This window comes from Macrotis lagotis, chromosome 1 (genome assembly GCF_037893015.1).
Source record: "Macrotis lagotis isolate mMagLag1 chromosome 1, bilby.v1.9.chrom.fasta, whole genome shotgun sequence".
Classification (NCBI taxonomy): domain Eukaryota; kingdom Metazoa; phylum Chordata; class Mammalia; order Peramelemorphia; family Peramelidae; genus Macrotis; species Macrotis lagotis.
In genome coordinates, this window is record NC_133658.1 from 855556080 (window position 1) to 855583678 (window position 27599).

The 27599-nt window shown below is 42.0% G+C and overlaps 1 protein-coding gene across 1 annotated transcript in view; it reads left to right on the forward strand.

Moving 5' to 3' along the window:
• Nucleotides 1-453: 453 nt before the first annotated feature.
• Nucleotides 454-27599, forward strand: part of AZIN2 (antizyme inhibitor 2) — a 33611-nt gene continuing 6465 nt past the window's right edge. The window contains exons 1-9 of the mRNA XM_074217752.1: nucleotides 454-596; nucleotides 860-977; nucleotides 1420-1579; nucleotides 2775-2948; nucleotides 9910-10082; nucleotides 11782-11916; nucleotides 12976-13144; nucleotides 15220-15382; nucleotides 16458-16570. Of these exons, the coding sequence (XP_074073853.1) occupies nucleotides 1484-1579; nucleotides 2775-2948; nucleotides 9910-10082; nucleotides 11782-11916; nucleotides 12976-13144; nucleotides 15220-15382; nucleotides 16458-16570 (1023 nt within the window). The 5' untranslated portion in view covers nucleotides 454-596; nucleotides 860-977; nucleotides 1420-1483. The remainder of the gene's footprint in view (nucleotides 597-859; nucleotides 978-1419; nucleotides 1580-2774; nucleotides 2949-9909; nucleotides 10083-11781; nucleotides 11917-12975; nucleotides 13145-15219; nucleotides 15383-16457; nucleotides 16571-27599) is intronic.

A 27599-nucleotide genomic window follows, 5' to 3' on the forward strand; every position in this document is an offset into this window, starting at 1 on the left:
AAAAACAATGCCAAGGAGGTGGATTGGATCTGGGTCCTAAAGGGAGAGATGAGCAGCAAATCGGCGCCGGGAAGCCTTCCTCCTCCCACATCACCTATCATTCAGGATACCCGGGCCATTCCTTCTTCAGCCTTGGGCCCTGCGGGCCAGCTAGCGGCCTTTGTGACCAGTTTGCCCGGCGGGATCCCAGCGCTCCGGGACCAGCGGATGCCACCCGGGGACTGTGGAGGGCCGAGGTCCAGGAGCCAGGAGCGGTGCTGGATAGGGACGATGCTGAGGTGTATGTCGGGGGGCAGGGTGTGGCCCGGGGACGAATGCTTTGTGTCGGAATCGACCAATAGGCTGGCGATGCCCTGTTGCCAGGGTTACGGGAGAGAGTCAGAGGAGGCGGGGCGAGGGGGGTCGTGGGGGGTGGGGGTTGGGGTATATAAGGGGAGAGGCTGGCGGGAGGCGGGGTGTGGAATCAGTCGCTGCTGCGGGCGGGCGGGGCGCAGGCCGCAGGGCCGGGCCGGAGCCGCGGGGGGAGCGGAGGCGCCGGTATCCGATTCACTCGCTGGGGAGACCTATGGGCAGAAGCCGTGTAAATGCGTTTTAAGGTGAGTGGGAGGAGGAAGGGGCTATTTCCCAGGGGATGGGGATAGATCGGGCCATCTCACCTCTCTTCCCTCTAGACGGGGCTTTCCCTCTCTTTCCCCCAATCTTGGACAAGTCCCTTACACTCTTTGGGGCCTCAGTTTTGTCATCTGTCAAATGGGAGGTTTGGACCAGACGGTCCCCTTCCTTCTTATTCCCTCTCCCCTTCACCCTACCCTGATTGGTTGCCCCCCTTTTTCCCCTTCCCCCCTTTCTCCGGAAGCAGGGGCCTCAGCTCCCCAGCAGCAGCTACTCCTCGGGGTGTTGCACAAGTTCTGAGCTCACCTGCGAGCCCCCCTAGCATCGCACCCGGCTCTGCCCCCCCCCAAGGAGGACGGGGCTCGGTAAGTGGGTACCCATACCTAGGGGAAAGAACACGTCAGGGAAGGAGGGGAGCACTCCAACCTGGTGACTTAGGTGTCACTAGACAGAATAGGGAGCCTGAGGCCCAGAGAGAAGGCAATGGAGGCAGAATGGTGACCAGGGCTCAGGTCACCAGATCTTCCCAGTTTCAGGGAGATGGGGGGAGGAAGTTATCTGACACTCATCATCCCTCCTGTACTGTGACAATATCCAGAACACTCAGATCTGGGCCCCTGAGGATTTAGTGGCTGAAGCCCAGACCGTTGCCTGCAATGGCGAGACCTATTCCTACTCTTCCCCAATGCATCCTATATTCCAAAGTATAGGCTGGGGTCTAGGGATGCTGAGGTCCCTGTGTGAGCTTATGGCTCCTGGGCCTCCTCCTGGGGCCTTCTCTTTTGGTCTTTCTCTCAAATCTGGCAGTGTGTTGCATACTTTCTACGGCGGAGGGAGCCAGTCCACCTAGCATTCCCTGTGGCTCCCAAGCATGGCTGGCTACCTGAGTGAATCAGACTTTGTGATGGTGGAGGAGGGCTTCACCACCAGAGACCTGCTGGAGGAACTGACCCTGGGGGGCTCACAGGTAGGAAAAGAGAAGGGCATTAAGCTGGTGCAAGATCCAGAGACTAGCTTGGAAAGTGGTTTGGAGTAGGGGGAGGGGTTAAGGCCTTGGTGATGAGGTTAACTGCAATATTATACTTTGACTTTGTGTAATAGACAGCAAACAACTGAATTCTATGTCTTTCTGAGGTAGACTGTCAAATCTAGTGCCTTAGCCATGCTGACCTTGTGAAGAGTAGACTAGAGAAAAAAATTATGTTATTCCCATACGAAGAGCTTTTCCAACACCTCTGAGAAACTTCCTTGAAGAAGACCATGACATCAGGGAGGTGATGCCATGACAAGTACACGAATTGGATCTGAGTGAGGGGGGAACTGTGCTAAGTCACCAGCCTCACTTTCTCGGCCAGTCATCTCAATACATTGACCAGACATCATTGCCATCATCATCATCATTATCATCATTTAGTTAGATGATACAGTGCTTAGAGTGTCAGGCCTGGAGTCAGGAAGACACATTCTCCTGAGTTCAAATCTGGCCTCAGACATTAACTGTGTGTCCATGGGCAAGTCACTTAATGTTGTTTGCCTCAGTTTCCTCATCTGTAAAGTGAACTAGTGAGGGAAATGGCAAACCATGCTAGTATCTTCACTAAGAAAATCCCAAATGGGCTCACAGTCAGACATGACCTATCTAGGCAGAGGATAAACAAGCTGGAGTGGAAGGCAGGAAGATCTCTAAATCTTTAGCGCTCTCTAAAGAGAAGAACTTCATTTGGTCCATGGATATAAAGTCTAATTACAAGAATATGAAGAAGAAACCTATCTGTTATTGGTTATGTTGGACAATTAACTCCATTGCCCTGGGACTTCACTTTTCTCACCTGTCAAAGAAGATTGAGTTTGATAATTTCTAAAATTTCCTTTCTCTAAATCCCATGTTCTTAAGACTATTCTCATTTTTTAGGTGGAGGAAATGAGCTCCAGGGAGGGCAAGCTTAAGCATTCTAGCCTTGCACAACTATTAGCCCAGTAATTATTTTAGGAATAATTAAATAGATGACCTCAGGACCTAGCAGTGATTGCTTTCCATTCTGGAAGGAGTGGGGGTAGTGATGCAATGTTAGGAAGTTTCTTGTTTGGATGGGGGGAGGGATGTGAGGAAGGGCAGAGAGCCCAGGGTCTCAAATGCTGGTTCACTCCTGCTCTCTGTGTAGGATGAAGGTGTCTCCTTCTTTGTGGCCGACCTGGGAGATGTGGTGAAGAAGCACCTTCGTTTTCTGAAGAACCTGCCCCGTGTCAGACCCTTCTATGTTGTCAAGTGCAATAGCAGCCCTGGGGTGCTGAGAGCCCTGGCAGAGCTGGGGCTGGGTTTCAGTTGTGCTAATAAGGTAAAGAGATACTCTCCCTTTCCCTTCTCTAACTCACTGTTAGAGTCCTATTTCATTGTAAGAGTTTGAAGCATACATTGTCAGAGATGGGAGGTGATCCCATAGGTTATTAAGCTGGAAAAAAACAGGACAAGGAGCCTTAAAATATCAGCTGATCACCTTTATTACTGTTATCATTTCAGTCCTGTCCAGCTCTTTGTGACCCCTCTTGGGGTTTTCTTGGCAAAAACACTAGAGGGATTTGTCATTTCCTTCTCCAGATCATTTTACAGATAAAGAAAATGAGGCAAACAAGGTTAAGTGACTTACCCAGGATCATACAGGTAGTAACTGTTTAAGACTGGATTTGAATTCAAGTCTTCCAGATTCCAGACTTGGTCTTCTATCCACTGCATCATCTAGCTGCTGACTTTCCAGAATGTTAGCTCTTAATGGTGCTGGGGATGCAAAGAAAGATAAATCTTTATCTTCAAGAAGGGTCAGTTAGGTAGTGCTATAGAGCACAGAGCAGCAGGCCTGGAGGCAAGAAGACTCATCTTTCTGAGTTCGAATCCAGTTTCAGTTACTTACTAGCTGTGTGACCCTAGGAAAGTCACTTAACTCTGTTTGCCTCAGTTTCTTCATCTGGAGAAGGAAAAAGTATGCTCACAAAGAGTTGGACATATCTGAAATGATTGAACAACACCAATGAAAGCCAAATGTATACAGGATAAATAGGAAATAAACAACAGAGGATTAAGAACAGCTTCCTGTAGAAGGTGAGATTTTTGCTTGTACTTAAAGGAAGTCAGAAAAAACTGAGTATTTCTGGCAATGGGAGACAGCCAATGAAAATACATGCAGACTGGGGGAATGGAGTAGCCTGTCCAAGGAATAAGAAGGATGGGATTGAAGAATACATTGGTGGAAAGGGATATAAGAATATTGGAAAGGCAGGTGGACCCTAGGTTATATGAATGCCAAACAGAGGATTTTTGTAAATTGATTTTGGAGGCAATGGTAGACCACTGGAGTTTATTTTGATCAGGGGAAATGACATAGTCAGATCTGTGCTAATTTAGGAAAAACCACTTTGATAACTAAATGAGGATATTGTTGTGGGGGGGGGGGAGATCTGAGACAGGCAGATCCACCAACAGCTACTGCAATAGGCCAGGCATAAGGTGATGAGGACCTGTACTAGAATCTTGGCAATGGCAGAGACCAGAAAGTGGGGTAGGATTGTATTCAAAAGAAGCTGCAAAGGTGAATCTGAAAAACTTTGGCAATAGATGGTAGTTTGGAGGGAAGGGAGATGAGAGATAACAATGTAGTTCATCCTCCTCCTTCCTCCTCTTACAATTGCAGGAGGCTGCAATCCAGAGAGAAAGAAAGTTAATGATACCCAATGTCAGTAGTGACACACGGGACTTGCCCATATCTAGGGCTTTTTACCAAGACTAAAATATGCCTTCTAGTTATTCAATCATTTTATTAAGAATCCGTTGTGTTATTAAACATTCTGGGCTAAAGATATGCATTAAAAGGGGAGCCAAGAAGTCTTAAGATTGAGTTGAAGTGTTTTTTGTTCTTGAGTCGTTTTGGTCATATCTTAATCTTCCTGAATCCATTTGGGATTTTCTTGGCAAAAATACTGGATTGGTTTGCCATTTCCTTTTCCAGTTCATTTTTAGAGATGAGGAAACTGAAACCAACAAACAAGGTTGTTATTTGTCTAAGGTCACGCACTTAGTAAATTGGTACTCTACTGTATCAGCTAGCTGCCCTTAAATGATATGAAGTGGAAGAAACTATAACTCCTCTCCACTCCCCAAAAAGACTCAGCACTCAGATTCAGGAAAGTTGAGGTTCAAGTTTTAAATTCATGTCATTTTCTAACTGTGGTCACCACACTCCAAGCCTCACTTAGCTGTTAAATGGGGATTAATGTTGTAAATATTGACTTCACAGGACTATTGTAAAGAAAGGTTCTTGCAAACCTTAAAAAAAATCATAGAATGGGAACTAAAATGTGAAAAGATGCCTATGCATAAAGCATCTGTTACTATAAGAACAATAAATATTTAATGCGCCCAACCATAAGACTTTAGAGGAGACAACTGGTGTATGGTGGACAGACATTTGGAGTCTGGAAAGCTGGTTGATACTATCTATTGCTCACTAGTTGTGTCCTTGAGTCCTTCATCTCTCTAAGTCTCAGTTTCCTCATCTGTAAAATAAGGGGATTGGATTAGATGATTCCTTAAGGTTCCTTATAGCATTTTAAAAACTGGAAAGGGATTTTTATTTTCAATTTTACTGATAATATTCATTTATAGAAACTTTGAGTTCCAGATTGTCTTCCTCCTCCAGCCCCTCTCCTACCCATTGAGAGAAGACAAGCACTAAGATACCAAATATATATGTGAAATCATACAAAATGCATTTTCATATTAGTAGTGTGTTGCAAAAAAGAAAAATAGAGTGAAAAATAATATACTTCTATTTGCATTCAGATACATCAGTTCTCTCTGAAAGCAGAAGGCATTTTTTCAATATAAGTCCTTTGAAACTTTGGATCTTTGTCTTGATAAGAGTAACTAAGTTTTTCACATTTGATCATGGTTATAATGTTGCTGTTACTATGTACAATGTTTTTCTGATTCTGCTCATTTCTCTTTTGAATCAGTTCATATTAAGTCTCCCCAGGTCTTTTTCTGAAGCCATCTACCTCATCATTTCTTGGGTTATAACAACATTCATTATTATCTCTTTGAATCAGTGAAGACTTAATGGAGAATCTTGAGGAGTGGATAGGATTTGGACCAGCCCAGGGGAACAGGGATGGAAAGATGAATCCAGATTGTGGGATACATTGAAGGAGATAAGACTTGGATGATGCTGAGTTTGGAGGTGAAATCTGGCCTTACTTGAACTATTGTAATAAACCTCCTTTGGAGAGCATTTTATTATTACTGTTCAGCCCAGAGTTGTCTTAGTTCTTTTTTTTTTAGGTTTTTGCAAGGCAAATGGGGTTAAGTGGCTTGCCCAAAGCCACACAGCTAGGTAATTATTAAGTGTCTGAGACTGGACTTGAACCCAGGTACTCCTGACTCCGGATCTGGTGCTTTATCCACTGCGCCACCTAGCTGCCCCAAGTTGTCTTAATTCTTACTTGCTTGCCTACTCTCTCTCCCTTGGCTGACTGAAGAAAATCCTCCTGGGGATTTTAGATTTTTGGACTCCTTCAGGACCCATTTTCTGGGTGGTGGAAGGGGAATTACAGGGTCCTGGACTTGACCCACTGGGTCACTGGCTTTATTCTTGGAGGTTTGTGGAAGGGTGGAGGGAAGTGAAGACCAGGGTTGGGAGTCTCTACTCTCTTTACATCAATGTTCCCACCTAAAACTCCACTTTCTAGTCAGAGCTAGATGAAGTGAATTTAGGAGCTCAATTACAGGAAATTCTGTGATAGCACCCAGTTTAGAAGCTCTATCTAGACTCCTGGTCTAGATAATAGAGAATGCCCCCTTGTGGCTATTCCTGGAGAACCATAGATATTCTTTAAAGAAAACTGATAGATTACCTTACTAATCAGTCAGTCAATAAGTATTTATTAAGCTCGGGTAGCTAGGTGGCACAGTGGATAGAGCACAGGCCCTGGAGTCAGGAGGACCAGAGTTCAAATTTGCCCTTAAATACTTGATATTTACTGTGTGACCTTGAGTAAGTCACTTAACCCTGACTGCTTCTCATCTAGAGTCATCTCCTATTGTTCTTGGACCCAGATAACTCTGGAGGAGAAAGTGAGACGGGTACCTTATCACAGTACCCCCTCACTCAAATTCAATTCACATGCTAGTCATAGCATCACCCATCTAATGTCATGTCTTCTTTGAGAACAAAGGACAAACATCATCATTATCAAGCTCCTATTGTGTATTCTGGGGTATACAAAGAAAGGCAAAAGACAGTACATGTCTCCAATACAGTTGAAGGGGACAACAACATGAAAATAATTTAACTGTACAAGCAAGATATATAATAGGTAAATTGGAGATGAATGGAGGAGAAAGGGTTCAGGAAAGATTTCTTGTAGAAGGAAGAATTTAAATTGAAACTTTAGGTGGAGGTGAGGAGGGAGAGCATTCCAGGCTTAATGAATATAGTCTGGAGATAGTGTGTCCTTGCTTATTTAAGGAACAACATGTCAAAGATATGGGATGGGGAAGTAATAATGTGTAATAAACTGGAAGGGTGGGGGAGGCAGATTGAGAAAGGGCTTTGAATGACAATAGATGATTAGATATTTGTTCCTAGGTGATAGGTTGATTGAGTAGTGATAGTGGTGGTGGTGGTGAGTAGTAGTGATGTGTGTGTTTAAGTGTGTGAGATCTGCACATTAGAAAGATTGATTTTGCAGCTGAGTAGAGGAGACTGGAATGGAGAGAGATTTTAGGAAGGGTTACAAACCAGCAAACTATTTGTAATGGTTCATCAAGGAGATGATGAGGGTTTTCACTGGGATAGTACTGGTGTTGCGAGAGAGAAAAGAGGTGTGTAAGAGAGATTTTATAAAGGTAAAATCTACAGGACTTGGCAACACATTGGATGAGGGGTGCTGAGAGAGTGAAGAGTTGAAAATGTTGCACCTAGTTTTGGCCATGGTGACTGGGAGGATGGTAGTGTCCTTGGTCATGATAGGGAAATTTGGAAGGGCTTATGGGGAAAGAAATAAGTTGCATTTTGGACATGCTTAATTTAATATATACCTTCCAGGATATTTAGTTTTAAATATCTAATAGATAGTTAGAAATGGAGAGTACAAGAGATCTACAGATTAAGAGGACTGGATAAATTATATCTAAGAATCACCAGCATAAAGATGATAATTGAAATGTTTCATGGGACCTGATAAGAGATCACCAAATGAAATAGTACAGAGGAGAGAAGAGGGCTTGATTGGACTACTAGACATACCCCTTTAGTAGGTGAGACCCAGATAAAAGATTTAGCAAAGGGGATTTAGGAGTAAAGGATAAGAGCAGATTCAGTATAAAGTAGTGTCATGGAAACCTAAAGAAAGGAAGATAAGAAGAAGATAGGTGAACAACATTGTCAAAAGATGCAGAGAAGTTAAGGATGAGGATAAGGTTTGAAAAAAGATCATTAAGCTTGATAATTAAGAGATCATCAGTAACTTTGGAGAGGGCAATTTTGTTTGAATGATGAACTCAGAAGCCAGACTGTAGAAACCTAAAAAGAGAGTGAAAAAAAGTATTGGCATTGATTATAGTTGACCTTTTCAAGGAGTTCAGCCATAAAAGGGAGAAAAGATACAGAATGATAACTGATGGGGATCTAAAATATGACTCCTATATTTATTAATAACTACTTTTATATAGATCTTAGGTACTAGGATATCTCTGAGTCTCTAGTCTGTACCATGAAGTTCTGAACCAAAGGCAAGTGGACTTTGCAGAGTGTAGGAAAGGTGAGAGATTGAGAGATGATACAGAATCATAATTGACAAGATCTGGCAACTGATTGGTTCTGGGAGGTGAGGGAGGAGTAAGACCTGAGGTTCTGAACAGCTGAGGATGGATATGAGGTTGTGAACCCAGGATATTGGAAGATTTGGGATCACTGCCTTCCACGACATCAAGAAGTGTTTGACAATGAGCTCCTTGACACTGGAGCAATTCATGTGCAATGTTGGGGGACCATTTGTTAGAGTTGTTGTAGGGAGTGGCTAGGTGGTGCAGTGGATAAAGCACTGGCCCTGGAGTCAGGAGTACCTGGGTTCAAAACCAGTCTCAGACACTCAATAATTACCTAGCTGTGTGGTCTTGGGCAAGCCACTTAACCCCAATTGCCTTGCAAAAACCTAAAAAAAATAAAAAAAAATAGAGTTGTTGTAATAAGGATTCAAGTGCTGATATAATGTTCCCCATCCTCCTCAAAGGCTTGGAGTTTCTAGAATTGTGTGACATTTTGCAACCTCAATTCCTGTTCCAAGTCAAAGTCTTGCATATACTTCTGTCTCCACCATGTCAAGTAGGTGCTGAATGAATGTCAACTAATAATCTTTAAACAATCACAGGGAGCAGAGTATTATTATAGATCTTTGCCTGAGTTGTTCAGATTTCTCTTTTGCTCAGATTCTTTGATTCTCCTTTGTTCAGAATTTAAAGTCCTGTATTTCTGCTGCCTGTACCTGCTTTCTTTTTTAATTTTTAAAATTTAAAAAATCAATTCATTTCATTTTATTTTTCAACTTTTCTTTTTAGCCTCATCTCATACTACTCTTCACCTGTTCTGAGCTATATCCTACCTGGACTCTATCCCCTACAAACATCCTTCACTTTCTCTTACTATGGTTCCTTATATCTGTAATCCTCCTCTCCCTTTCTTCCTCCCTTCTTTCTCTTCTCCTTCCTTTCCTTCCCTTCTCTCTCCCTTTCCTCTTCCTTCCTTCTTCCTTCCCTCCTTTTTTCTTCCTCTCTCCCTTCTTTCTTACCTCTCTCTGTCCATCCTTTTCCTTGATTCCTTCCTTCCTTCTTCCCTCCCTCCCTTCCTTCTTTCCTTCCTTTCTTCCCTCCCTCTAGGAGATTCTTGATGTGGAAACACCTTTTTTTTCCATACTGAGGCACTCAGCCTAGTCTTAGAGAGTTGACCTACGGGGCATCAAGAGAGTTAAGTGACTTGTCTAGGGTTAGATAGCCAGTATTATGCCTTAGAAGGTATTAGAACCTAGCTGAGTCTTCCTGATTCTGAGATTGGCTATCCATTAGGCTAAATTGTCTTTCATTGAATTCTTATCCAAAATGTAAGGTCTTAACTCAAATGCCAACTCCTCCAGGAAGCCCAAGAAAGACCCCAATTAGCCCAAGGGATGGTAATGGACCAGCTTGCTGGGGTATTACTGGTTTGGGGGCTCAGGATGAGCAAGGACAGCACTTATCTCTTACTCTCCTTGTAGGCAGAGATGGAGCTGCTGAGGCACATTGGGGTCCCAGCCCACAAGATCATCTATACTAGCCCATGCAAGCAGGCTGCCCAGGTGAAGCAGGCTGCCAGGCTTGGCATTCGAGTGCTCAGCTTTGACAACGAGGTAGAGCTGGCGAAGGTGGCAAGGTCCCACCCCACTGCCAGGTAGGCTGATCGTAAGAAAACTTTCCCAAAGAGTCATTCAGAGAGGCTGGGCTCCCTTAGGGAGGCAGGGATTCCCTAATACCAAATGTCTTTAAGAGGAAGCTGGTTGAGCATTCATGATGAGAATTCAGAGTATCATAGGCCCAGAACTTCAGAATTGGGATTGGGTCCAAATTTCAGATTAAGAATTGAAAGGGACCTTTTTAAAGATCATCTAATCTAACTCTCCTCACTTTTTCAATGTGAAGAAACTGATGTCTCAGCAAGATTAGTCTACTGGTCCAAGATCATACAAAGAGAAACTTGCAGAGCTGCATCAGGTTTGGAGAATTCTATGATACAGGCTGTTGTAGAGGTGTATTTCTGGGATTCTGAAACCTGGAGATGAGACCTGGCTCTGCATGCTAATAGTTGTGTGTGACCTTGGTGTAGTTATTTCCCCAGGCTGAGTCTCAGTACCCTCAGAAAATGAAAGTGTTGGATTGTCTTTAATGTTATTAGTAAACTTTCTTGATTCTATAACTAGATTATGAATTTTATTAAGAGGCAGGATAGATAGAGGACTGGACTTGGAGCCAGGAACCAGAAGCCTCAACAAAAAGGTTTAAATTATTATTATTTTTTTTTTAGTTTTTATAAGGCAATGGGGTTAAGGGGCTTGCCCAAGGCCACACAGCTAGGTAATTATTAAGTGTCTGAGACCAGATTTGAACCCAGGTACTCCTGACTCCATGGCTGGTGCTTTATCTACTGCGCCACCCAGCTGCCCCTAGCCTGTGTTCTTTAAAAGCATATATATATATAATATATATATATATATATATATATATATATATATACACACATATATATATACATCAACAATTAGAACAATAAATACTGGTTTACTCCTATGGACTCCATTTAGAATAAAGAGTTTATTTTGAACCTAGAAACTTGGGGCCAGATGGTGGAGAGTCAGGAAACATCAGGGGTGGGGGAAGAGTGTGGAGTGGTTTTTGAAGGGCAATGGGGAACCATTGAAGATTTTTGAGCAAGAGAGAGTGATGAGTTGAAGGTAGCCAATGAAGAAAGAAAACATATATTACTATCATCTTGTCATTAGTAGGAGAATATCTGGGCCATATGGCACCAATTATACTCTCCAATCCAGCCTACCTAGGATTTATCTGGACAGGATGGCCTTTGTGTCTTTGACACAGAATTATCTATGATCTGATAGCATTTGTTATCTAGAATGAAGGTAGGAAAGGAAGTCAAAAGGAAGGGAGAAGTAGGTGAAGAAAGAGAGACAACTTGAGCAGAGCACTGGCCCTGGAATCAGGAAGACCTGAGTTCAAATCTGACCTCAGATGCTTAATGCTTACTTAGCTATATGACCTTGGGCGAGTCATTGAACCCCATTGCCTTGCAAAACAAAAAAAGAGACAATTAGAAACTAGAGGATAGTGGCCCATGGTAAGAAAGTTGTGGGCAAATTAACTCAGTCAAAAGCCATTGTTTTGACACTCTCATTCTAGAGGTGTTGGGGGTTATATGCCCACCCCAGTTCATCTCCCAGTGATACTTGGTAGCTGAATGGTTCTAAGCTTTTAGGCTGTTGGCCCAGGTCCTGGAGAACAGCAAGCAAGAGGACCCTGTGGAGGGGGGGTGGATCTCCACCAAGCGGGGAGGGCGGGGTGTGCGTGTCTCCCCACAGGATGGTTTTACGCATTGCCACAGATGACTCCTGCTCTCCTGCCCGCCTGAGCATGAAGCTCGGTGCTACTCTGAAGTCCTGCAGACACCTGCTAGAAACTGCCAAGAAGATGAACATGGAGGTGGTGGGTGTAAGGTGAGTAAGGGTTCCTTCCAGGTGACCTGGCTCCTGAGGGCTTCTAGAATCTGGCTTCCTCTTAGTAGATGTGAATCTGTCAGACGGTGAGTTCCTAGAGTGGGTCACTATGTCCTGAATGTATGACCCTGCATAAATCACTTATTCTCTCCAGATTTTATTTACCCCATTTGCAAAATGAGGATGTTATGAAAATATGTTGAGAATAATGGTACTCTGGAAGTTAAAAAGTTGGTTCTTAGGCAAAACTAATAACCTAGTCAATTTTCAGCTGATATTCCTCTTTGTACTGATTGGAGCTGGTTTCTCTTATATTTATATTTATACATTAGTGTTACTAGGAGGAATCTGGGGACCACTCTGGAAGGAGGCATCTCAGAGACCTTGCAAGGATCACTAACTTGGTGATCTTTGGAGCCAGCTGACCTTTTCAGGGCAGGATTGAGAAAGGGCATGGGAGAGATTACTGAACCCCTCTACTTATACTCCTTCCATTAGTGATGCCACCACATGACTTTATGCTTATTAGCTGTGTGTTATCACTTCCTGGACCTTCACCTCCTCAGCAGTAAACTGAGGGAGCTATAGCTGGTGGCTTTTAAGCACCCTTAGAGTTCTAAAATTCTACATCTATACCTTTCCTTCCCCCTCCCCTGAAAAAGAATAAAACCAGTCACCAAAATATTTTTATTGATATCTTTTGTTTTTACATTGGTTAAAATTTCCCCACTTGTTTCCTCCCAGGGTACAATCCATTATATCCAATTAGTGGTAGACCCTATTTCTACTTTCTTGCTCTATGACCCTTGGCAAGGTTCTTTATCTCTCAGGGGTTTGGTTATTCCCTCGGTAGAATGGTACATGTTCCTTTTAATTCCAAGACCTACAACTCTGCGATTGGTAGGACTGGGGAAGGAAGGATCGATTTTACTATTCTTCCTCCTCCCCTTCCAACTTCTGCTCTCCCCCTCCTCCCATTCTCCCTGCCTCCTCCTTTGCCCGCCCCCCCCCCCCCCCCCAGTAAACTTATCTGCTTAGAGCAGGTTCCTTTCTCTTTAGTTTCCATGTTGGAAGTGGCTGTTCCTCCGACCCTCAGGCCTTTACTCAATCCATCGCAGATGCACGCTTGGTGTTTGAAATAGGGACTGAACTGGGCTACCGGATGCACATCCTGGATCTTGGCGGTGGCTTTCCTGGCACTGAGGACTCCAAAGTCAGGTTTGAAGAGGTAAAAACACAGTGACTTGAGAGCCCCCTCCTCCTCTCTCAGAGGGTCCTGGTCGGAGGGGAAATAAAATCCATCAAGAAGCCCAGCCAAGCCGTTATTTCAATTCAATAAACATCTGTGATGATAGATTCAGAGCTGTGTTCCATGATTATACTATACAAAGCCAAAGGAAACAGTTCCTACCCTCAGGGAGCTTCTCTTCTACTAGGGTTGGGGGGAGGGATACAGCTTTTGTACTACCTTCTGTATGATGCTTTCATGATCTCTTCTAATCTCTACTTTTGCCTTTCCTCCTTCCCCTTCCCCAAATTACCCTTGTATCTATTTTTGTTGATCTCTCCCAATAGAATATAAGCTCTATGAAGGCAGGCACTATTTTAATTTTTGTTCACATAGTGAATATTTAATAAACATGAAGACTGATTAATTAAACATGTGTAGATAAATAAATGCAGTGTTTAAGGAAAGTAATTTTAAGTTTGAAAGCACAACTTGAGGGAGATGGAGGGTGGGGATCAGGAAAGGTTGGACCTGAGTAATGTCCCAAAGAACAAAAGGGACTTTTTTTCCCTTCCCTGGAAGACAGGGAGGAAACAAGGGAGGAAATGTGAAGGGCAGAGCAATAGGAGAAAGCTGAAGAAGCCTAGATAGGCTTATATTCAGGACAATTGGATTTGAATACTGGCTTTTCATGGGTTGTGTGACCATTCGCAAGTCATTTAAGCTCTTTGAATCTGTTTTTCCCCTCATTAAACAGGAGAGGCTAATACTTTTCTAACCTGCCTGCTTCACAGGCCTCTTGCTAAGAATCAAAGAGTATGTGCAAAAGCTCTATCAATAGCGAATCAACCACAGTAATAAAATAATGATATTGGTAAGAATAATGTTTTGGCACTTCAGGGGACCTATGATTTCCTTTTCTTACATAGTTAGCAGCTCCTTTCTGCCTTACTCTGTGACCTTAATGAGTAGCTATGACCCTACAATAATATCCCCTAGTGCTATCCTAGCTACCCCTTCCTAACAAGGGCTTCAAGACCAATGCCATAAGAGTTTGTCCTTCATTATCAAGGAAAGCTATGACATCAGGGAAGTGATGTCATGACAAGAACATGAATTGGATTCATGTGAAGGGGGCTGTGCTAAGTCACCAACCTCACTGTCTCCTCTGGAGCCATCTGGGTACAATGGCCTTATATGAATCAGGATGACTGTGGATGCCCTAGATAGGAGGCAATCAGGACTAAGTGACTTGCCCAAGATCACACAACTAGTTAGTGAGGATGGATTAGAACTCCTGTCCTCCTGACTCCAGGGCCAGCACTCTATCCACTTCTCCACAAAACTGCCCCTTCCTAACAATCAGAGCTGTCCAAAAGTGGAATGAACTGTCATAGGAGATAATGGACTCTCTCTTAGACCCAGGGCAAAAAGGGCTTTAGAGGCCAATGCCACAAGGGCATTTTGGGGACCTGAATGAGGTTTAATCTGGAGAAGACTAAGGGGAGACATGATAGATAGCCTTATGTATTTAAAGATATCTCTAAGAAATTTGTCATAGAAAGGAGTGATTAGGTTCTGGAAAATCACAGAATTTTGACTTGGGGAAGATCTCAGGAATATTTTAATGCAACCCATATCTGAAAGGAGTTTTCATTGTTACATGCATACCTGACATGACCTCTCTGTTCATAGACTTCCAAAGAAAGAGAACCTATCATTTTCCCAGGCAGTTCATTCCACTTGGAAACACCTCTAATTGTTAGGAAATTTTTAATGTCAAGCTTAAATTTGCTTCTTTGCAAATTCTACTAATACAGGGGCCAAAGTGGTCAGGCTTAATACCTCTTTTGCATGTTCTGCTTGGCCCCAGAATTAACAGCCAGGGGAAGTTGGGTGATGGAGTTTCAAGGATTACTATTCTGACAGGGGTTGGATTAAATATTCACTGAACCCTCTACCAACTTTAAAAGTAGATTCTGATTTCCAGATGGAATGATTTCTGATCTGGGATATTACTTCTGAAGGGATCTGATGATTCCTTCATTTCCTTTCTCTTTCTTTCCTGGGTCTAGATGGCTTCTGTGATCAACTCAGCCTTAGATATGTACTTTCCTGAAGGCTGTGGAGTGGACATCCTGGCTGAGCCTGGACGTTATTATGTGGCGTCTGCTTTTACCTTGGTTGTCAGTATTGTTGCCAAGAAGGAAGTTCTATCAGAACAGGCTGGCTTGGATGGTAAGTTGACTGGGGGCTTGGGTGGTGGCGAGATGGTGAAGGAAGTGTGGGGCCCCTGCCCTTGGGAGGTTCCTTTCAGCCTAGCTGGGGTTGTCTGCAGACCCAATTTCAGAATGTGAACAGAATACAGGAACCACATGCAAAAGGATGTGAGATGACAACAGTGTTTAGAGTTGTCCAGAATAAAGGTGGGAAGGTTGCCTGGAGGAGGTAATTGTTCAACAGGCTTTTGAAGGATTTGTGACAATCTGGCATGACAGAGATGGGAAGAAACATTCTGATCATGGGAACCCAGATTGAATAGAGGAAATGGGACATTCTTCCTACTTTTGCTATTTGGTGATTCTAACCCTCTTCCTTCCCCTGCCTCACAAGCATATTGTGAAGGTCAATGGGACATTTGATACCAAAGGATATTTAAATGTGCAGACTTATGCTTGGGGTGGAGGAGGTCTTGCTTCCCTTTCTGCCTATCCTTGATCCATACATTATAGAATTTAAAGTTAGAAATATTATGGGATCATAGATTTAGACCTGCAAGGAACCTTAGAGAGTTTATTTAGTCCAACAGATCTCATTTTACAAAAGAGGAAACTTGTCCCTTGCCCATAATTGCAGAGGTAATTAGCAGAGCTGGTATTCAAACCTAGGTCCTTTGACTATTATAATCTAATATTTTTTCCACTGCTCTATGATACTTCCATAATCTCTCAGGAAAAGGACCTTAGAGACCATCTAGTCCAACTTCCCCATTTTACAGATGAGGAAACTGAGACCCAGGGATGTAAAGCAGCTTGCCCAAGGTGACTCAGGTAGTTCATCACAAAGTTGGGATTTGAACTCAGAGCCTGTGGCTCCAGATTCATTAATCTTTCTCCTATGCCATGCTGCCTCTCCCTTTGAGTGTGACTAGCAGTGGCCTGGTCTCTTGGAGAGAAAGGAATCTGGTCAGCCTGTAGGGACAGCCTATTGGGAGGGGGAATACATCACTGCCCTAACTCCAGAAAGGCCCAGGGAATTACCTTAGCCAGGGTTCTGACTGCTCTCCCTGACCCTCTGCTCTTCCCCTTCACAGAGGAAGACGGGGCATTTCCCAAGAGTATCGTGTACCATATTTCTGAGGGTGTCTATGGAGCCTTCAACTGTGTCTTCTTTGACAACGCTTGTCCCATGCCCATCTTGCAGAAGGTAAATGGGATAAACTGGGAGACTATTTTTTTCCATTAAAAAATTAACTTTTAAAAATATTTTTTTATGTAGATGGAAATAATGAGTCAGGTTCCTTGATAAAGATGCTGCCATGGTACAACTGACAGTAGTCCTTAGGAAGAGGTCCCCCCTATCTCTGTTTATTTCATAACAGAGTCTTTTGGGGGTAAGGTCAGGGGCACATGCAAGAAAAACACTTAAGACAGCACATTTATTCGAAATGTGGCTGGAATTGGAGTCAGGAGACCTGGGGAAGACTCTTGGCACTAACCCTGACTAGCTGTGTGACTTTGGGCAAATCATCCAAGCTCTGAGCCTCAGTTCTTTTATGTGTAAAAATATAAATAATGTACTCTCACAGGATTGACATGAATAAAGTAACTTATAAATCATAGTTTTAGAAGCACGCAATGCTTAGTACTGGAAAAGACATTGGAGATCATCTTTAATCCTCTTTATACCCTCCTTTTTTCTCTTCAGGTCAGAGGACCATAGCATTATAGATTTAGGACCAGAGGGGACCTCAGAGGATATTTAGTCTAACCATTTCTTCTATAGATGAGGAAACTGAGGCCCACCCAGAGAAGGGTAGTGGCTTGCCCAGGGTCACATAAGGATTCAGTGAGAGAACCCAGGTCTTCTGAATTGAAGTCCATTGTTTCTTTTTATTTTAATTAACTCCCTTAAAGTGCTGTGGAAACATGATCTATTTTTGCATGAATGAATAAATAACGCACTAATTAAACACATACTGTATACAAAGAACAACTTACAAATAAGATTGTTTCTGTTCTCAAGGTGCTCAGGTTCTAATGTGAGAGATATTTCAGAGACAAAATTTCAGGTGCAAGTTAGGTGGGAAGGTACCCTGATTGTTAGTGGTTACCATAAATTTGATGTAATGCTTCTCCCCAAATATCATTTTTACTGTATTTTATCATTTTCTGATGAGCCATTGGATAATGCCAAGAATTGTAAGAGCCAGGATTTGGGCATGTCTTCTTCCTACAAACCTAGTATTCCAGTACACATTAGGCTACTTCCTACTAATAGTGTGTAGACAAGGAATGATCCTTTCTTTGGGTTCATTTGTTTTCTTCTAGGGATGGCTAGGTGGCACAGTGCATAGAGCACCAACCCTGGAGTCAGGAGTACATGAATTCAAATCTGACCTCAGACACTTAACAATTACCTAGCTGTGTGGTCTTGGGCAAGCCACTTGACCCCATTTGCCTTGCAAAAACTTTTTTTTTAAAAAAAGGAGTGCATTTGTTTTCTACTGACTCCAAAGATGGCAAAGCATATTCTCCAAAGAATGACTAATCATGATGCAATCTCCAAAGAAACCTCCAGATGGCATTCTAAGCCACAAATTATAAACCCAAGCATCTTGGTGCAGGTGCCTAAAAGGTCTCTCTTCTAGGTCCCTTTGTTATTCTTCCTTCTTTCTTGAAGAGGATATATGGGATCATGAGGCTGATAATCTTTACTTGTGCAGGAATTGGATTTGATTGAGGCTGAATTGTGCAGTCATCCTCCCACCTATAGCCAGGTTAAAGAGATGAGATAATCCAGTAATGATTTGTGATTGATTGACTTGAATTCCCATGGTCATTAAGATTCTAGTCTCCTTCCCAACACTGTGCAACTTGAAAGAATTACTCACTCATATATGATTTAGAGAGATTACATGGATTAAAATAGACATTTGAAATGAAATGAACAATGTTAACTTTAAATTTCCTAAGTTTCTTAAGAGTTTGCCATTCTTGGTGAGTCTTCAATTGCCCAATAAACTGAGAGATTAAAGGGAGAATGGGTGAAATAATTTGTTTACCAGATGCAAAGTGTCTCACTTTGACTCCTAGAGAGGTAGCAGTCACTTCTTGAATGATCTGCAGGTAAAACTTGGAAGGGAGGTCATTGATTAGAAGTCTTTGGAGTTTCTGTATTCAGGAATGGCCCTTGCTTGGACTTGGGGGGGGGGGCTAATAAGTGGGCTGAGTAACCATCTAAGGAATTCATGCTGAGTCTCATTGTCTCTGCTGCTTTTCTCTTTGAAAGCATTTGGCACATTTTCTTTAAAGGGTGATTCATTCAAATGTCCCCATTTTGGGAAGACAGAGAATGATAGGCTCTCTTGAGAGAAACATTCTGCAGGCAATTCAACTTCATAATACATTGCCCATTACTTTGGGGTTTTCAATAAGGAGGGAAAGAAAAAAATTGTTCAACCTGATCACAATCAATTTATCATAATGAATAAAACATTATCAATGATAAAAGTAACTAATTAATAATGCTTACTATAAAGCATTTTTGCAAACTCCTATATGACATTAGCTCATTTGATCCTGTGAGCATAGGATGTAACCTTAATTTTTTCCTCATTTTTTCAAATGTGGGTTAAGTGATGTGCTTGTGGCTATAGATTTAATGAGTATGAAAAGTGGGGCTTAAACTGCACCCTCTTCTTACTCCAGACCTAGCACTCTCTTTACTAAAATGTGCTAGTCACATGTTGGCTCAATAGAAGTTATAGCTAAAACCAGAACTGGATGGAATGGGTGACCTTGACAGGGATGACTTTGTATAGCATCACCAAAAGAATATTAATATGACCTTGCATTTACATAATGTTTTAAATTTTGAGAAGCATTTATCTCATTTTATTCTCATAACCTCGGCAGAGGTAGGTATTATAATTATCTCCATCTTACATTTGAGACCGAAGCAGACAGAAGTTTGGACACTTGCCTGGAGTCACCCAGTACTAAGTATCTGAGCTGAATTTGAACTCAGGTCTCCCTAATTCCAGGCTCACTGCTCTATCCATGGTGCTACTCACTGCTTCTCTTTTTACAGTGAAATATTAAAGTTAAAAAGATTGGAATTATCAGAAGTATGATACAATTTCTCAAGTATAGTCAACTCATTGTTGTCATCCTTGACTTCACTTATTGTCCATCTTCAATGCCTGACCAAAGTATATGTACGGATAAAGTAACTCAATGGGTTGTCTAGCCAGCTGCATGACACAGACTAGACAATTTGTTGTTGTGGATCTCATTAAAGAGGTATGGAGGAGGGGGTGGCTAGGTGGCGTAGTGGATAAAACACCGGCCTTGGAGTCAGGAGTACCTGGGTTCTACCTGGGTTCAAATCCGGTCTCATACATTTAATAATTACCTAGCTGTGTGGCCTTGGGCAAGCCACTTAACCCCATTTGCCTTGCCAAAAACCTAGAAAAAAAAAAAGAGGTATGGAGGAGATGTGAGTCTTGATGCAATTACCATGAGATCATCTACAAATGGAAGCATCTTGAAGGAACTTGTTACCTGTAGGGAATCTTGCCTTACCTTTGGACTCTGTCCAAAAGAAGTGAGCTCTTTTGGTCAATGTTTATCTTCCCCTTTTAAGCTCTGATTGATATCTGTGATGATGATGACAATCACAGTTGTGCCCAAGGGTGTACTGGACCCAGTTGGACTCAATTGCCTCCTAGAGAGCTGACTGGTAAATTTTCAGTGTGAGCAATTACATCTTGGAAACTGGTGAACCCTACAAATCAGGGCTTGACTTACTGTTGATTGTCTAGATCTCAGGAAGTGTTAATGATGCAGATTAAATGTGGTTTGCGCTTTTTTCTTCTTCTGGAGAGCTTGCTGTTAAATGTTAACCTGCACACCCTTGCTTGTAGCTCTCAAGCCATCACTGAACTTACTAGTTTGCTCCCCTCTTTCCTTCTCTTAGCTTGTCTCTCCAACCTCCAATCTTATGTCTTAGCTCTTCCTCCTCAAACTATGAAAAAAAGTGGACAGGCTTTTTTTCCTGGAGGCATTTTTCCACCTTGCTGTTTCCAGAGGTTCCTGGAGACAGTGGCTTCCCTTAACCCCCCCTTAAATTCCAAGTACCTTCCTGCCCTCCTCCCTTGCAGAGAGCTATCCTTTTGTAACAAAAAAAATTAAAAAGAAGTGACAAAGAGGCAATTCAAGAAAACTAACCAATACATTTATCAAGTCTGATGATGTGTCCTACTTTCTTCTCTTCTTTTCTCTCTCTCTCTCTCTCTCTCTCTCTCTCTCTCTCTCTCTCTCTCTCTCTCTCTCTCTCTCTCTTCCCCTCTCCCTCCCTTCTTTCTCTTTCTTTCCCCTAGTAGTTTCCTTCTGTGACCTGCCTGATTCAATATCGACTTAGCACAGGTCCATCAGTGGTGTTTAATTTTATTCGGTTTGTTGAATGAGGAATCTCCTATTCAGAGCCATCTATTTATCACCTCTGCCCTGCTTTGCTCCTCTGACACCATCACTACAGAAGCAGAAGGGGCACCCATCAGACTGAGGGATATTTTGTATTTTTCTTGTTTCCAAGGGTTACTGTGGTCGGTGAATTCTTCCAGTGGCCAGTTCATTTTTGGTGAGCTATTAAGGCTAGCTAGGCTGACCTTTGGGTTACAGACTCAACCTACATTTACCTTAAATCAGAGTTTATCCTCTACTAACACAACCTTCATGACAACAGAATCATGACCATACTGTGATGAGGCCCCATGCTAAGGTCTGTGTAAGTGTGGTCCCTTGAGAGCTATTGATTCTGGGTTCACCAAGACCTCCGATTGCAATGTGGATTGCACTGATCATTAACTTGGGCAGTGTCAGTGGTTCTAGGATGGTAGGGAAATGGGAGGTGACCTTTGTGAAGGAAAAGGAGCTATAAACCTGTACAAGGGGATATGAACCAGATATCTTAGTGTCTCCCAAGATAAGACCATTCCAGACTCAATAGGGCCAACCCTCTTAGTGTGGGGGCCAAAGGGAAAGGAAAATGTCAATAGAATAAGATTCAGGGGTGAGGCAAGGCTTGATTGTTATCGAGGGCCATAGGTCAAAACAGATAAGATAGACACTTGATTCTGGGATCAAAGAAATCACTTAGAGAAAAAAATCAGATGGAGCCTCTCCACTCTCTTCTCTGGTTTTTGGCACTCAGGCTGTCAGGGTCCCAAGTCTGAATTCAGGCTCCTGAGTCAATTAAATCTGGAGGCTGATTTCAATACCTTTTAAGGAAAAACACTTAACATTAGAGATAAGGGCCTCTGACCACAACAATCCTAGTGGGGAATGTTCTAGCTGATGGAGATCTGATAAAAACCTCTTGTAGAAGGCAGGACTTCTGAGTCTTAAAAGTCTTAAAAGAAAGTCAAGGAGTCTAAGACTTGGAAATTTAAAAGGAGAAAATTCCAGCCTACAAAGGACCAGAGAGGGCAAATTCAATTCAATAAATATTTATTAGGCAGCTACTCTGTCAGATGTTGTGTCTAAGTGCTGAGAATAAAAAATGAGGTAAAAGTTCCTGCCCTCAAGGAGCTTACACTCTACTGAGTGAGACAGCAAGAAAACAAATATCTGCAAAACAAGGTGGAAACAGGCAAAACAAGGGATAATTAAGAGGGAGAGCACTGGAATTGGAGGGACTGGGGAAGGTTACCTGATGAAGGGAGATTTTAGTTGGGTCTTGAAGGACTAGCAAATTGGGTCACTGGATAACAGTGTATGAAAAAGAAGTTAAGTGTAAGACTAGAGAGGTAGGAAGAAACTAGTTTGTGGAAAAAAGCTGTTGGCATTTATTGTGATTAAGATCAGTGTTATTAGCAATTTTTGCTTTCCTGTTTCTCTTTGCTACAAGGGAAAGGTTTTACATGTAGGAAATAGTGGGACAAGGTACCTTCACATGACTGTGATTTAAAAATAATACAATGCGTTAAAAATTATAAGGAAGATGGGTTGCCCATGTTGATTGAAGTAAAGATAGGTGAAAAGTCTATATTGCTTCCCTGATATCCAAGACAAGATCTATAGAGATCTGTATAAAAACCCTGGGATACAAAGGATACCTGGGAAAGATTTCCACAGGGTAGACAAGCAGTTGGACAGGATAAGGTTGCCATCTGGATGTGTGGGAGGGGCTCAGATAAGACTTTCCAGCTTGAAACCTAGACCAGGAAGAATTTCCCTTCAGAGGAATCCTAGCTGAACTCCAGGCAACCTCCATAACTGAAGTATTTCTCATGTGTATATGGACCCTGGTCCTGAGTGTACACCTCATTTAAGTATTTCCATCCTGGTTTCTAGAATGGCTCAAAACTCAAAACTGGCCATCCTTGGACAGGTGTCTGTACTTTTCTCATTAGTGCTTTCTTTCCTAGCTACTCTTAAGTTTCCCATCCAAAAGGGAGTTAAATGATAGGATAGCATTTTGAACCCAAAAGTTCATCTCTAGGAAAAAGTGAGACTTCTTAAAGAGGGGAGGGGAATTATATTACTACCCTGATCTGCTGTGATTTATTATGTTGTCCTTGTATATTCTGTGGGGTGGAAAAATACCTGCCCTATGTCCAGTATTACCTTGAGTACAGGAATAAAGGACTCTTCCCCCCCCACACACACACACATTGTTAGAGACCTAATAAAAACTGGAAAAATCAAATTGATTCTATTTTATTGATTTCATTTTGTATCACTGGCAACATTTCTGTAACTGCCTAAGTCATGTTTCATTTGTCTCAGAGTTAAGTTTAGAAGTTCAGTTCCCTGCTATTTTTGCTTCAAGGAAACATGTTATCCTTGAAGGATTCAAGTGAATGTCATCTGTTATCCAAAGTAGTGTGGTCCACAATGGCTAAATTCTCCTCGAAGGTGAACTCCAACAACGAGCATTTCTGAATCCCCGTGTTTTTCCTTTTAATTATAGCCTATTTTTCCCTCTACAGTGCTTATGCTGTACATATTATTTGCAGGCTTTTTCTTTGCTAGATTGTTAGCTCCTTGAGGGCAGGGCTTGTCTTTTGCCTCTTTTTGTATCTTCAGCACTTAGTGTAGCCTGGCACATAGAAAAGTGCTTGATAGTTGTTGAATTGAATTTATTGAATAGAGGAGTTGTTGCTAACTCCTCATTTCCAATTTCCACCCAATCATATTGTTACTCACATTTATGATGCTACTTAGGATGCTACAAGGCTTCAGCCAATCGTGCTGTTTTCCCCACCAATAATGCTGCTTTCTTTTCTGTTTCTTTCTCCTTGTATCTATAAAAAAGTATTGTCCCCCTCATTAGGAGTCTTTTGGCTTACTGAGGAACAGAGAGACTTCTTTCACTGGTAATTGCTAGCCTTACCAATAATTTGAATATGCTTTAAACTTTTGTGCCTGTTTGTAGCCACTTCTTAAGTTCAATTATGCCTGTGATGAATCATGATTTAGACCTGGGAATGCAGTTGTGGAAAAAAATAGAGATTATTAAAGGAAGTTAGACACATAAGAAAGTATAGGAAAGTTAAGAGTTTAAAGAGAAGACTGTGTGGATTGCTAATTAATCTTGGCAGGGTCAACTGGTAGGCTCAGTTGAAGTTTGGAAAGGAAGAGAGAGAGAGAGAGAGAGAGAGAGAGAGAGAGAGAGAGAGAGAGAGAGAGAGAGAGAGAGAGAGAGAGAGAGAGGCAACCACCAGGCTTGGGTTAACCAGGCTACATGGTGAAGCCCATGGAGCTCCACATGGTTTAAGGAAGAGTCAGAGAGCAAGAGAGTTGAAGGGGAAGGGCTTCCGGGTAAGTACCTCTCCACTGTAGACTGGGCAGAGGGTGATGCTTGGGATGGGGTCTTTCACCTTGGAGCCAGGTAACTTCTAATGGCAATCTCCATGCTGGTTTTTCCTGTCTCAAGGTACTTGATGTCCAATTTTAACACATCATTATCTGCCTGCCATTGGCCAGGTCAAGGTCGAGTGGGTTAAGTGAAGAGAGAAATGGAGTATAAAGTACAAACAACAGGGTCAAGGGGAGACAGGATACAATCAACAGTGTCCAAGGGGGACAAAATCTCAAGAGGCAGTATCTTTACCCATTCAATAAATTTTGCTTCTGCTACATTCACAATTCTCTACATTATTTCCCTGCCTCAAGTTTCCCTTAACTTCAGTCATAATGCTAGACATAAGCTATATTCTGAAATTTACCGGAGATCATTCTGAGTGAGAGTAGTATGAACCAGAGGAATGATTTTTTTGGCAAGGTTCAAGATTGGATGCGGTTCATAATAGTTCAGAGCCTGAGGAACTGGACCACAGATTATAGATGGAACTGAGACTAGATAATTGTAAAATCTCTTAGGAACCATGTGACACACCAGGAGAGAAAATATGTTCATGGCTTTGTTGGAGTGGGCATATTTTTGCCAAGTATACGTAAAGAGAACAAATTATCCACATGGGGAGGCAGCCTGGGGAGATTGTATTCATCTTCATATCTTCTTTGGCTGTCTGGTTGTCTTCTAGCAGGGCTTGATACCCTCCTTGTCAAGGAATTAGTGTTCAGATACATACTGAGTTTGACGAGAGGTCTTCTAAAAGATAACCTAGACCATGATTGTGTAAGGGTCAGGGGTATGCCAGAGCCAACTCAAAGGGCATCAGAGAATTGATTGTTAAATTTTCATTGTGAGCATTTTCACCTTTAAAATGACCAGACATTACAAATTAGAGCTCTTTTGATGATTGTGTAGGCTTAAGAAAGTGATGGGGAAAGGTTAATCTTAAAATCTTAAAAGTTTATGATACAGCTAATCTTAAATTTATTGTACATCCATTCCCTCCCCCTCCATGAAGGCTGGCAGTTTAGGACAATGGTGATTGATCTGTGTCTTCACCTTTTACTCTCAAGGGTATGCGTGAGGGCTCATAGAATAGTGAGTAGGATTTGGATCAGGCTGGTGGTAATTAGGGCAACCTTGAAAGGGAGAATTCTGAGGTGAGATTGGAATGTGTGTGGTGAATGCAAGGAGAGCCTGGAAGGTGGAGAACAGACATATATTTTGGGAAGGACACTGATATACTGGAGATGATCCAGAAAAGGGCCCCAGGCTGCCTGGGAGCTTTCAGATCATGCCATGAACTGGGGATGGTTAGTCTGGAGAAGAAGGGGTGGAGCATGAATCAAGTAAAGATAGCTGAAGCCCTGTCATCTGAATGGTGGAATAGATTTATTCTGGTTATCAATTAGGTGATGTGGTGGATAGAGTTGTTGGGTATGGCTTTAGGAGGACCTGAATTCAACCCTGATTTCAGACTCGTACCAGTTGTGTAATCATGAGCAAATCATTTAGTCTCTGACTTCATCAGTCCTCAGCTGTAGAATGAGCAAAATAATAGCACCTCCTTTCCAGGGTTGTGAGAGTCAAATGAAATAATATTTTTAAAGTGCATAAATACAATGTCTGGTACAGTAATGAATACTCACTCTTTCCCTTGCATCCCAATTCTTACCCAGAAGTTGAACCTGGAGCAATGGTTGAAAAACATAGGCTTGCCAACTAGGAAACAATTCCTAAAAGCTAGAGCTGTTTGTAAGTCGATTGGGATGGCTTAAGAAGTCAGTGGATTCCTCCTTCCCAGAGTTCTTTTTTTTAATTGAAATTTTACTTTGTTTTTCAAATACATGAAAAGATAATTTTCAACATTAATCCATTTGCAAATTTATGAGTTTTTCTATCACTCTCCCTTCCCTCCTCCCTCTCCATTGTGGCAATGTGGTAAAAGTTGTAAATATACAATCATGTTTAACATATTTCCATATTAATCATGTTGTGAAAGAGATATTAGAACTAAAGGAAAAGAAAAAAGTATGAGAAAGACAGAAAAAGAAAGAAGGAAAGAAAGGAAAAATAAAAGAAGTTTGAAAAAATTAACATAATAAGCTTTGCTCTGCATTCAGACTCCATAATTTGTATTTGGACGTGGACAGCATTGTCCATAGCAGGTCTCTCAGAATTATCCTTGACCTCTGAACTGCTCGCATGAACAGTTTATGCAAGTCTTTCCATGCTTATCTAAAATTCAACTGCTCATGTTTTCTTATAGAACAGTAGTTACCCATAATATTCCTGTATGATAATTTGTTCAGTCATTCCTTGATTGATGGACATCCCCTCATTTTCCATTCCTTGCCTCTATAAAAAGAGCTACTATAAATCTTTTTTGAACACGTGAGACTTCCCATTTTTTATGGTTTCTTTGGGCTATAGTGCAAATATTGGTATTGCTGGATTGAAGAGTATGAACAGTTTCATTACTCTTTGGGCATAGTTCCAGATTGTTCTCCAGGATGGCAGGATCAGGTTACAACTCATCAACAGTGCATTAGTGCATCATCAGTTCACAACTCATCAACTAATTTTCCCATAGTTCCCAGAGCTCTTGAAAGACTGTCCATTGGATATGGTTCAATGAAGGTTCTTTTGTTTTTTTAAAATCTGGATTGGGGTACAGGATTATTGAGGTTTTTTCCTATTCAGAAATTCTGTGGTTCTGTCATATAAGCTGATTCTTATGAGAAAAGTTTTCCATTGGAAAGAAATGTGGGCCAAGTACATGGGGAGGACCAGACTTGGGATTGTGAACTAGAAAGGACTTTAGTGCTGTGTTCATCTCCCCTAACACAAGGGAAGTATGAGGCCTGGAGAAATGATTGTCCAAGGTCATGATTCTAGGAAGTGTAAGAGCTGATATCTAAACCTGATATGTGTATGTTTGTGCCTGTGTGTGTATGTGTGTGCGTGTTTGTGTGTGTATGTGTGTGTGTGTGTGTGTGTGTGTGTGTGTGTGTATGTTTGTGGCAGGGAGACTTGGGAGCCATGTGTGCCTAGAAAGGTAAGGTGAAAAGAAAACTTTGAAATAAGAGATCATTTTTAGGAAGCAGCCATTTTAACTCTATCAATCTTGCTTTTGTCACTAATAAAATTGTGTGATCTTGGGTATGTCACTAAACCTTAGTCCTAGCCTGAATTCTATTTGCCCAGAGGAGATGGAGCTCACTAGACTGATGTGGGACCCCAGTGAATGTTCTCCAACTATTCTAGCCTTGCTCTTCCTACCTACATCCCAAGATTCCCCTTTCCCAGAAATGTGTCCTAAAGACCCTGAGCCTTTCCATCTTTCCTGTATATGAATTCTCCTCTATAT